Genomic DNA, 12,715 nt, shown 5'->3' with positions numbered 1-12,715 from the left:
CAGATGTGGGACAGGCAATGAAAATGTTTTGATAATGCCCCACAATCCAGTCTTGGTGTCACATATGGGATAGGAATCAGAGAAGTTAACAACTATTCTTAGCAACTTACTTCTGCCTTTTTTTAGCGTTGGTTTAAAAGAAATTCTAATGCTTTTCTCTTTTTCTGAACTACATCCAAAGGTCTGGTTTCCCCTGGCCTTGTGCTCTGAAGTGTAGAGAATAGAGAAGTCAGGAATAACTCCATACGGCTTCCTCACTGATGGTACAGAACCCTGGCCAACTCGGATGGTGTGAAGGGAGGCGGGTTCTCCAACTTCTCTGTGCAAAAGCCTCCCCTGAGAAGTTGGGTAACATTGTCAATTCTCTCACCCCTCCTTCTGCTTAAGAAGGGCTGAGTGAGGTCTGAGAATCTGTACTTGTAGCAATTGCCACACATCGTCCTGACACTGAAGGGACCCAGAAATGCACTTTGAGAAACACTGAGATGGCGTTTATGTTTGCTTACTCAGACATGGTTGAGGAATGGTAAATAACCCACAGTTTCCACGTGGCTCTGTTGTTCTGCTATCATTCAAGTTTAATGAAGCTTTCATGCATGAAAACTTTCTAAAAATGCTCTCTTGGGCACAGCATTCAAAGATCTTAAGGGTTGTGGTTCTAATTGTGGCTGAAAGATTATAACCCCCAGGGTTCTATAAAAGCTCTAACTTTCAGGCTGATCCCTAGGCCAGGATCAGATCAGTCCCTGAGGTGAGGCCCCGGTGGCAGTATTTTTAAATCTCCACAGGGAGGCCCAATGGGCAAGTAAGGGCAAGAGCCACATGCTCTTCTAGAACTCAAACTTCCAGCTTCTTCTGCTAAAGATCCCTTTCAGCTCTGCCCTCCACCACCTGCCCACCCACCCACTGCTCCTCCCATCCTTTGGTGACTGTGCTGTGTGTTCTCTAAGTTCCCAATGCACCCCATTCCCCCTGTGAGTTCCCTTCACATCATTCCTCTGTGATTATCCATCCCCCTCACTTCTGCTAGCCTGGAGGCACCTTGAGTTCCTAAGGTCTGGGTGAGGTTGACTCCCAATAAAGATTTATAGGATGCAACTGAATCCACCTAAATGAGAGGCAGCAGCTTGAAGGAGAAGCTATTTTACTTATTTCATATGTGTCATGACATTTTACATGAGAATGAATTGGTCCTAAAGGAACTGGTCAAAGCAATACTGAAAATAAACACCAGTTCAGTGCTTGCCAGTAAATTTGTCTGTCAAAGAGCTAGACAAAGACATTGGATTTTTAACATTAAAATCTGATTCCCCCAAGGAAAATCAAGATCAGTCCTTGGTTTTGCCTTTGTGAGGCAAGCCAAGGTGATGAGGAACTAAGTAGCAGTAGAGGTGATGATGAAGTGGTGAAGCATGTGCATGCTCCTGTGTGTGCATTTGTGTGCATGTACCTGCCTAGCAAGCATGTGCGTGTGTTTGTGAGTATCATGGATGTGGGGCTTTTTCCTTCTGAACAAACATACCCTTTCATTAGAACACACAGAGGGAATTTCTGACTATCAAGTGTTTACCCCAAATTCTCAATGTTCTTCATTTCCCAGAAAATAATAAGCAGTTCAAAAGGGACTGGAGAATATTTTAAATTTATATTTTATCCATCTGTGTATGTTTTCTGAAACCTACTAGCAAGGAAATAACTTACACAAGAACTTACCTTGTTAGTTTGTCTAATTAGTATAAAAAACCTTGAAAAGAATTTCCAGTTGGCATTATTACTACATTCAAGTATCACTTTGAGAGTATTCTCTTACAACGCATGGAAACAGATTGTCTACTCTCATGCAATATTACAAAACAACTGGCACGTGCAATCAGGAGTCAGTATTCATGAATACAAAACATTTGTATTGCTCAAAAGTGCTTCTTTGTTGTGAATTACCTTTTTGGCAGCCGTTAATGTTTGCAATTAAGAACAAAGGGACACTCCATCTAGAAAATTCTGTCTTCAGTGGAAACTTCATATGAAATGATTTTGTGGGCAAAAATTTATGTTCCGCCCAACATAATTCGGATGAAATCTTCAGAATGAAGGCATAGGAAACATGAGGAAAATAGAATACAATTTTTTTTAAAGAAATGCTGTGAGCGTTTTGATTGATGGGGGGGTGACTTGTAGGAGAATTGTGACAAGTAATAAGTAATAAGACATTACTGTGATGAGATTCATATAAATTTGAATTCTAAATACAGATTAAGTCTCATTGGAAATTTCTATGCATGAGGTTAAAGTAAAACTTTGATGATCAATACATTTGATTCACAGGCAGTATTTGTTCCTTTAAATATTCTTGGATCTATTTGGTCTTTCTTGCTCTAAACTCTGATTGGACCAAGAACCTGGGGAGCAGGGGTGGGAAGTGCCAGGCTGGTCTCACTAGACTCTGAGTCATCATTTTCCATTTCATGTCAGCTACTTTAACTTTGGACATTGTAAAAACTGTTGAGCCTTTTAAAGTCTGGACAGGGCAGAAAGAAATGCAGATACCATTTTGAGTAACTGATATATATGGCTAGACATATTAAACAATTGAAATATTAAATATTGCACAGTTAAAATTTTTTCTGGGGACAAATTGAGGGTTCTTCACCACATATAGTAAGTATAATGCAAAGTGGTCTGTTCCAGGAGGACAGAGGCTCTCAAATCTCAGGGGTGTTTCAGCATCACCTGGAGGGCTTGCTGACGCACAGATCACCTGCTGGGCCCACTCCCAGGGTCTCTAATTATATAGGTCTGGGGTGGGGCCTGAGAATTTGCATTTCTAACAAGTTCCCAAGAGAGGTCAATGCTGCTGGCCCAGGGATGCCCTTTCAAGAATCACTGGTGCAGGAAAATGCCCAACACAACTGGAACTCTGAGGAGGGAGGCCATCTCCAGTTTGAAGGGAGGTATACGGTGATGGTGGTTGTGTCAGAACTGGGATCTCAGCCTGTGCAACCCGTCACCTGATGGGACACTGGCGGGGGGCACTGTCAGGGGAAGGAGAGAGGTAAGAAAGATCAAGAGGAGTTTGTTGGAATAGGTTTTCTCAATTCTTAGTGAGGAAAAAAAGACTGAAGATAGTTTCCACTGGTAAGGCAATTAAACGTAGTTTTCTTATTTTCTTAAAGTGTGTGTCAGTTATATTGTAACAACTCTCAAACTGAATCTACTAGAAGAATATGTACAAGTCTTAGACTCCTGGGCAGACAACTAAAAACGTCACCCCATTAAATTCATAACTCCAATCACCAACAAAGTGTCAGATGAGAGCTTGTCAATGAGATGAACAGCCAGTCCCGGCTGGACCATCCCATCCAGGCTGATAGCACACTCCCTGACGAGGGTGAGTGGGGAACGGTTGAGGGGAGAGTTTTCCCCACACCTCTCAGGAGTTCTGAAACACCCACCATCGTTGCCTTTATCTCTTTATTATCATCGAATAATATTTCTCAAGTTTACTCATGTGTGGGCCCCGTCTTCTCCCACTCTGCTCAAATTTTCTTCCTCTCTTCCCTTTCTCTTTCTGGCTTATTGCCAACATACTGATTTTTCCTTCTGGCTGACAACTGTGCACATCACCCCACCCACCCTGTCAGGTTTAGTTTTTTCAGAAATGGCATCCTGTCGCAAACGAGACTCAGCATGCCCTGGCGTGGCTGCACTCACAGGCAAGGAGGCCATGCCTGCTGGACAGAGGAATTCATCACACAGTGAAGCCTACCCCAACCGTGCCCCAAGAACATTAAGCACTAACCGAAAGGAAGTTACAGAAGCCTGTGTAATGGACTAGGGAGAGAGAGAGTGACCTTCCTTCTCAATGTGCACCTGTTCACAACCTTGCTTTGGAGAACAAAACGCTCCTGTCCTGTGGAGCCTGGTGATGAACATATATTCACATCTAAGGAAATTCTAAACAGTGCGGCCGCTCGTGAAGGGGCTCTCCATTCCACCTACCTCATCGAGGCACCTCTCATACTGTTCCCTTTGACTTTCATTTTCCAAAGCCAATGCTGAATTCTCTGCCTGCAGGAAGATACAAAAATAATACAAATAAATCAATGAAATGTTGTATTATGTGACAACATATTCAATACAGTTACTAAATATACCTCCTCAGGATCCAAAACAACCTTTGAGAAGAGCCTTTGACAAGTCTGCTCTAAGTACTATTATAAATATCTCCAGGATGACTTCTGTCTTACCATCTTGCTTCACAAAAATACATTACCATTTAAAGAAATGTGAAACTTGATATTCTGAACAGGTAGGGAATCAAATCATGGCCTGATGTGAGAGTGTTTTATAAAAAGATTACACTGTTTATTTCATACTATGAAAATATAAATATAAGAAATGCTTCAATCCACTTCATTAATACCTGTCACGGCTTTACAATCCAATATTTGTTTAGGCCATAGAAAAGGATCTCAGATAAAGTCACAAAAGCAGACCTCCAAGTGCAAACTGAATATAGTGCATTTCTGGTGAATCAATGACTTTTGAACGTAAGACTATAATGAGGAATTTGAGAATTAAATTATACTTAAGAGTCTTTCTCCTCATCTCTCTTGTTTTAGAATTACTGCTTCTCTGCTCCTCAGAGCTACGTGGGTATCATGTGGGTATCCGAATGCTATATTAATTTCTATAAGATACTAAGTTGAATATGGTCAGTAGGTTTCTACATGGAATAATCAGGGAAAAAAGTAATTAGAATAAGCATAGCAGATTGTAGGAGGAACATGACATGGTAGCATAAGAACTGCCCTCTGCATCTGGTGACCTGAGTCTACTTCTGCCTGAATTCTGAGCTGTGCAAGTTAACCCTTCTCATGGCTGCAACCCCTCACTCCCTGAAGCAAAAACGGCTCTGCCAGCCCCTTCCCTACAACCCTCCTTGACCTTTGTGTGGGTGTGGGGACAGCATAGAGCTCTGAAACAGTTCTTTCAAAATTATGGTATACTTTTTAGGTGGTACATAGATCAACATTTTCCTTTATAGTTTCTTCCCTTCAGTTATTTAACAAATTCATTTGGATATAATTTCAAACTTACAGATGATTTTCAAGAGTAGTATGAACTGCCACCCTTTTCTCAGATTCATCAATTGTTAACATTTTGTTACATTTTCTATATCATTCTCTTTCTCTTTCAGTTTTTTTTCCCTGCAACCTGAGGGTAAGTTGCAGACATGCTGCTCTTTATACTTAAATACTTCTGTGTATTTCCTAATAATAAAGATATTCTCTTTAAAACCACAGGTTAGTTTTTGAATTCAGGGAATATAACATTAATACAATACCATAACCTAACCTACAGTCCTTATTCCAGTTTCATCCACTGTCCCCATAATGTCATTCCAGATTCCTATCTAGGATCCTGCATTGCATCTATTGGCCCTTCATCCAGGATCCTTTAAACTGGAATAGTTGTTTTGTGTTTCATGCTGTTTGTTGACTAACCTTTCTCTTCCTTCCTTCCTCCCTCCCTCTCTCACTCCCCACTCCCTTCCTTCACTCCCTCCCTCCTTCTTTCCCTCCATCCCTCCTTTTTTCACAAAGTAGAGGCCACTTATTTTCTGGAATGTTCCTTAATTTGGATTTGTTTCAACTTTCCTCATGCACACCTGGCAGGAATAGCACAGAAGTGATGCTGGGTCCTTCTCAGTGCATCACATCAGAATCATACGATGTTCCTGTGTCCTATTTATTGGACAAGTTAACTTTAATCACTTGGTTAAGGTGGGACCTACCAAATTTCTCCACTACTTGAGATGATGAAAATATCTTATTCCTTATCAAACCTTCATCTATTTATTTTAGAAACCATCAATGAGTCTTCCCTGAATCAGTGATTAATCTGTTTGCAAGTGATGATTTCTACCATTTCTCTATATTTTTGAGTGTTCTTCCCAATTATCAGTTAGAATACATGGATTTTTATATTATTGAAAGGGCTATAAATTACTGTTTTTAGTGTTAGTTTTGATGATCAAACTGTCCTAGCTTTGGGAAGGTGGACCCTTTATGCTGTGTCCTTTTGACCTGCTTCCATAATCTAAAAACTACTTTCTTCCTTTTTTGGCATACAGAAATGTTTCAGGTTCATTTGCTTTTTCCCTGTCCCACCCCTAAAATTGACTATTTCCTCAAGGAAACTGCTTCCTTTTTCTTTGGGTATGACATTTGGAAACTAAGATTTTGAAGTTAATGTGTGCCAGTTGCTATGGAGGAGTCATTGCCTCTAGTCCCTTTCAATGGAAGAATCCCTCTGTCCCTCTCTCCCTTCCTTCCTACATGCACACACACACACACACACACACACACACACACACACACACACATCCTCTCCATCTCCATAGGACAAAGAGTTCTTTTTGCTCTTTTCCTATTTATTTTTTCCTAGAGCATGGGCTGCCAATATCAAACTCATTTCTTCAATCCTAAACTGGATATAAAATTTTAACACTATAAAATGTAGTATTAAGAAGAATTCACAACCTTTTTCTTTTTTAGAATGCAGGTATATAGCAAAAATACTGTGTTTAAAAGTTACTAGATTAGTATTCTCCCAACGTTAGTGTGGTTATACTGTTCATTTGGAATTCAGTTCCCTTTATTTGTTTCTGATAGTATTCAAATTTAATCTCTTCTTGTTCATTGCATTTCATTTTTTGAACATGGAAAAACATCAGAATGATTGCAAAAATCACTACGATACTAAAAGGTACACTCAGTGAGGTAACCCCTCCACCCTCTCTACCCTACACACATCCACATCTTGCAGGTTCTTTAACACTGTTCATTATTTTTTTTTTGTCTTACTTTATTTGTTACTATCTAGTTAAAATCATGTCCCTTGACTCTCTCCTATGACATATGCAACAATCAACTTTTCCCTCTCTCTTTTTCCACTCACTCTCCAGTTGCATTCTTTCTACTTTATCAGAGCATATCATGGTCATGTACTATAATTTCAGTAGGCCCCATATCCTTGTTTTAGCCTCTTTAATGGATGACGACTGGGGAGGATACTTATACTTTCCTTTTATTTCTATAGCATCTTAATATTTTCCGTCTTCCTTTTCCCCTTCACAACTATGTTTCCAAATGGCACCTCCCTTTTCTCTTTGCTTCCTTCTCCCCAGAAACACTGCCTCTCTGACACAGCCACCTCGGGCCCCACACACTTGCAGGCCCTGCCCAAAGCCACACTGGGAGCCAGCAGTCTCCATCTGTGGTCGGTACTGAGCATGTGCTGTGGGACCTTCGCATCCTGGGAGTCTTTCCTCATACCCTCTGCTGCCACCCTCCTAAGGCACACAAACTTAAAGCCACAGTTCTGTGGGTATTTGGCAATTTATCTTTCCACTGACAGGAATCTGAAGTTCTAGTGTTCTGTTTTCTGGTAACGGAGATGGCGTGGGTTATGTGTGGTGTTGTTTGTGTTCCTCATGATTTGAATGTTTTATTTTTATTTTTTGAAGATGTATTATAAGTTTCAGATTTAGGCCGATTTGCTAGTTTGTTACTTAGCGACGCAACTCAGGTGAAGTGATTGAACTGGGATGGGGCACAAGAATTGAGGTAAAATGCGGAGGGAAAATCTGGAAGATCCCTTGCCATTCGATCCTCTTGACCTTGTTCAGAGTCTGAGTCCCAGGATTCAGACTCTGTTTCTTCTTCAGGTTTCAGTTCTAATCCTTGGCTTTGACCTCCTCTCTCTGGGCTCAAATCCCTGTTTCAGCAATATCCCCAACATTCCTGTCCCTAAGGAGATTCTATTATGGACGGACGTCTGCCACACAATCTGATCCTTCTACCCTCACCCTGATTGTCTGTTTGAACCTTTAAAGTATGGGTTATGCATAGCCTGCTTCTTCTCTACTCCACACCCAAACTAAACTGAAAGGCTTTCTGACTTGTTGTTGTCTCCCTCCAGGATTGCTTCAGCCAGTCACATTGAACCTCTTCTGTACTTGCAGCTGGTATAACCTCTCATTGCCTTACTCAGCCCACGTGGGAAGGCTGGTTCCAGGTTCCAGTTCTGTTCCATTGAAGTTTACATGGCAATACCAGGTTGCGTAACCTTCAACAAGTCATTCAACCTTGCAGGGTTTACAGTTCTTTAGCTAATATATGAAAGGAACAAACTCACCAATCTAGAAAGTGACTTCTGGTTCACGCATATGGATACCATGATATGCAGGGAAAATACTGGAATTTTGCTTCCATAAATCCACTGCTTCTTAAGGAGAAATTTAGCTTTTGCAAAGTCTGCTGGTTTTAGTAAGGCAATGACACAGAGGATAATGGGGAGAGATAAAGGAAAGGAACGCAATGCTAGTTTACATTGTTTCCACTTTAAATGTCATGGAAAAAATGGGTAAGGAAATAAAGCTGAAATGGGACTTTATATGGGTTGTCTATATCTTGCTCCTACCCACAATATCACATTGCAATAACACTACCTTCGATCTGTTTGGATAATTACCATCATTACACCGTTTACATTGCTTGCCCCACATTTACAGCTCTGACAATCTATTACAGGCAAGTAAATTAAATACCTAAAGGGTGCTAGTGAAGACACAATAGTCACATTTATGGTTAATGCATTCAGTTACAGAGACCAATTTAATTGATATTATCCTATATATCCCAGGAGAAAATGGAGATATTAACAATTATGCCGGTGAAGTTAAAAGAATCTTGAACTCATAATTTTCTTTAATGCATTTGCATTTATTAGAAATTCAGGATTAACTTGCTACTGACATGAGACAACAGAGGGAAAAGAGCAAGGAAAGAAACTCCTTAATTAAATGTGATTTAAAGAAACCATGAATATTTGTATGGCAGGGATGGGAAAGGATAAGGCAGAAAGGAAAAGAGAAAATGTAGGTGTCACTACAGAGAATTACAGAAATGACAGCCCAGGTCTTTTCCACTTTAAATAAGTATGTTATTAAATCCATATACCCAGAGGATGTAATTAGAGCATTCAAGTGAACAGAACAGTGGATCTTTGTGTTCTGCTTTTTATGCCCCAACAATCAAGAACTTTTGCTAGACTGATTTCACGATTTAGAGGATTTCCTGCTCTGTGGGCTTTCCTCATGACTCCAAATTTAGGGATCTAAACATGTTTCTGATTTCATCTCTAAAGTCCTCAAGTGTCTTTATAAAATTGAAGAGTCTAATAGGGCAAATCCATATTGTTATGCTTTAATGAATTAATTCATATGTATTTAAAAGGAACTATGTTACGCAGAGGTCTTGTTCTGCAGATATGCTAGCCAGAGCTTACAACTGATTGAATAGACAGATGCTTCTGAACTGCTGTTCCAGTGATATATTAATTCTCTAAGTGCTTATTATTTCTAAAAAGCTCTTCATATTATGAAATGGTTTCATACATCTTCTATGTTTGAATGTTTGTGTTCCCTCCCCCCAATTCATATGTTGAAATGCTAATGCCTGAAGGGACAGAAAGCACCTTTGGGAGGTGCATAGGTCATAGGGTTGGGCCCTTAGGAATGGGATAAGTGTCCTTGAAAAGCAGCTCTGAGAACCAGTTAGCTACCTTCCACCATTTGGGGCCTCCGGAAGAAGGCGGTGGCCATTAACCAGGAAGAGGGCCCTTACCAGAGCTCAACCATACCGACACGTTGACCTTGGACTGTCCAGGCCACAGAACTGGGGGAATAAATTTCTGTTGTCTATAAGCCACCTAGTCTGTAGAATTTTCTTATAGCAGTCTGAGCAGACTAACACAATATCCTTTTTCAGAGAGCAAAGGTAAAATAGTTCTACACATAAAAGTTCCTTCTGCATAAAATAACTCCATTGTACATTTTTCAGCTCATACTCCGTCCCCACTTATCTGTCCAAACTGACATTTTTGCTGCTTGATAGCACACGCCATCTCTCAAGTCAGGCCCAGCCCCGTTCTCTCAGGAAGGCCCAGTTCTCGCAACTGGGTCTGCTGCGCTAGCCTGGAATATGCTCCACTTCCCCGTTAGCTTTTCTATATCCTACTAATTTTTTGTGGTCTGGCTCAGCTCTGAACCTAAAATACTTAAATGGGGGCATATACTTAAATTTTAAAGAGTAATTTCAGAGGTACAAAAAGTATGAAGACATTACAAAGAAGTCCCCAACTCCTTTCACTCTGACTCCCCAAAGGTGATGTAATTTTTTTATCACACTTGCTTTATCGATGGTTTTATACCTATCTATAACCAGAGATATTTTACAAAAATCAAAACATTTGTAAGTAAGGTGTAGACACAATGCCCCTTTGCCCCTTAATATTGTGAAGTGTATTTTCGAAACAAAATACATTTTCTTGCATAACCAATATACAGTTATCAAATACAAGAAATTAACTATGATTCAATACCTAGTCTCTGCAGACCTTGTTCACATTTCACCAGTTATTGTTCTAATGTTCTTATCTAGTGCAGGATCCAATGTAGATCCCCAGAGCTGCATTTAGCTGCCATTTCTCTTTGGTCTCCTGTAATACGGAATAGTTCTTTTGTCTTTCATGACCTTAACATTTTTTCAAGAGTCCAGGTCAGATATTTTGTAGAATTTCCTTTCAGTTGAGTTTGTTTGATGTTTCTTTGTGATGAAATTAGCTATTTTTGGCAAGAATACTATAGCAATAACATCCTTCTCAGTACATCATATCATGAGGCATGTGATACCAATTTATCCTATTACTACTAGTATGTTAAATTTGATCAGTTGGTTAGGTTAGGATCTGTCAGATTTCTCCACTAAAAAGTTATTAATTTCCCTTTGTAATCAGTAAAGATCTAGGAAGTTACTTCAAAACTATATAAATACACAAGTTTTTGAGATTGTTTAAATATCTGAATATTCATGCTTTTATTTATTTAGTATCCATTGATAATTTTTTGCCTAAAACTATTATTACAATAGTGATTACCAAATAGTCATTTTTATTTTTAATTTTAAATATATTTTTATTTTTACCTACATACACTATTATATTAGTTTCAGGTGTACAACATAGTAATTTGACATTTATATTATTTACTACTAAGTAAATCATCCCAGTAAGTTTAGTACCAATCTGATATCATACACACTTACTGCAATATTATTGACTATATTCCCTGTACTGTACATTGCATCCCCATGACTTTTCTTATAACTGGTAATTTGTACCTTGTAATTCCTTCCCTTCTTGCACCCAACACCACTCCCATCTGGCAACCATCAAAATGTTCTCTATGAGTTTGATTCTGTTTTGTTTTCTCATTTATTTTGTTTTCTAGATTCCATATGTATGTGAAATCATATGGTATTTGTCTTTTTCTGACTTATTTCACTTAGCGAATACCTTCTAGGTCAATCCATGTTGTGGCACATGACAAGATTTCGCTCTGAGTAACATTCCATTGTACATGTGTACCACCTCTTCTTTATCCGTTTGTCTATCAATGGATACTTAGGTTGTTTCCATATCTTGGCTTTGTAAATAATGCTGCAATGAACATAGGAATGCATATACCTTTTCAAATTAGTGATTTAGGTTTCTTTGGATAAATATCCAGAAGTGGAATTGTTGGGTCCTTCTTTGTCTCTTGTTATAGACTTCATTTTAAAGTCTACTTTGTCTGATATAAGTATTGCTACATCAGCTTTTTTGTTTGTTTGTTCACATGAAGTATCTTTTTCCATCCCTTAACTTTCAATCTGGTGTTTTTTGACCTGAAGTGGGTCTCTTGTAGGCAGCATATGTATGGTTTTGCTTTTCTTATCCATTCAGCTAACTTATGTCTTTCAGTTGGAATATTTAAAGTAATTATTGATAAGAATATGGTTATTACCATTGTATTATTCATAGTTTTATCTTTTTTCTTTTTCTTCTTAATGAAATTACATCAACATCTCTTGTAATACTGGTTTGGAGGTCATGAACTCCTTTAGCTTTTTCTTGTTTAGAAACCAAATGGTAAGTTTTAAATTCCACTATTCCTCCTATGTTGACTAGTTTGAACTCCATCATAAGAAAGTGTCATATACTTTAACAATTATAATGCCTTCAATTGATGTTAATAGTTTTATGAACATTATTAGTCTTCTCCAGCTAAACTGTAGGTCCTTTGACATAGGAATCATATATTATATGCCCTTTTACAAAAGAATTCAAAAGATTAAATTGGATGCATTTTGACTATAGTTTTGGGTGAATGCTGAAGCTAACTTTGGTATTTATATTTACCTAATTTCAATGAGAGTGTGTAAGTAGTATATAAGGCACTTTTACCTATATCCTCTTAGTGGTAGTTATATACATACATGTGGATAAATTCTGATGTATCCTTTTTTAAATAACATCTTATAGATAAGAAATTAAATAAGTGATAAACAATTATTACTCTTGGCATATGTCAATACTAATTTGATTTATTAACATGGTATCTATAGTTTCCAAGCAAAAAACCAATATTCATCATCTGGTACATTTCGACAACCGGCAGAGTATTTAATGTTTCTGCTTCTATACTGGGAAATAGGGGAGACTGAGTTATAAACGTTAAACTGCACTCATCACTTGAATTGTCATAGTGGTAGATTAAAGGTGGTTACAAATGCTCTATGATGTATCTCCTTGAATCTCGGCCGGATTTACT

General features: G+C 38.6%; 1 protein-coding gene across 2 annotated transcripts in view; it reads right to left on the bottom strand.

The window, feature by feature from the left end:
* The window catches only part of NCKAP5 (NCK associated protein 5), a 750,489-nt gene that overhangs the window by 149,585 nt on the left and 588,189 nt on the right, over positions 1-12,715 (bottom strand). For both annotated transcript variants that reach the window (XM_054574978.1, XM_054574979.1), the window contains exon 7: positions 3,997-4,065. In XM_054574978.1, the coding sequence (XP_054430953.1) occupies positions 3,997-4,065 (69 nt within the window). The remainder of the gene's footprint in view (positions 1-3,996; positions 4,066-12,715) is intronic.

Source organism: Pteronotus mesoamericanus, unplaced genomic scaffold, assembly GCF_021234165.1.
Source record: "Pteronotus mesoamericanus isolate MK-2021 breed Mesoamerican mustached bat unplaced genomic scaffold, CSHL_Meso_final contig_27, whole genome shotgun sequence".
Lineage (NCBI taxonomy): Eukaryota > Metazoa > Chordata > Mammalia > Chiroptera > Mormoopidae > Pteronotus > Pteronotus mesoamericanus.
Note: the sequence above shows the minus strand (reverse complement) of the source record. Positions and strands in the feature narration are given on the sequence as shown.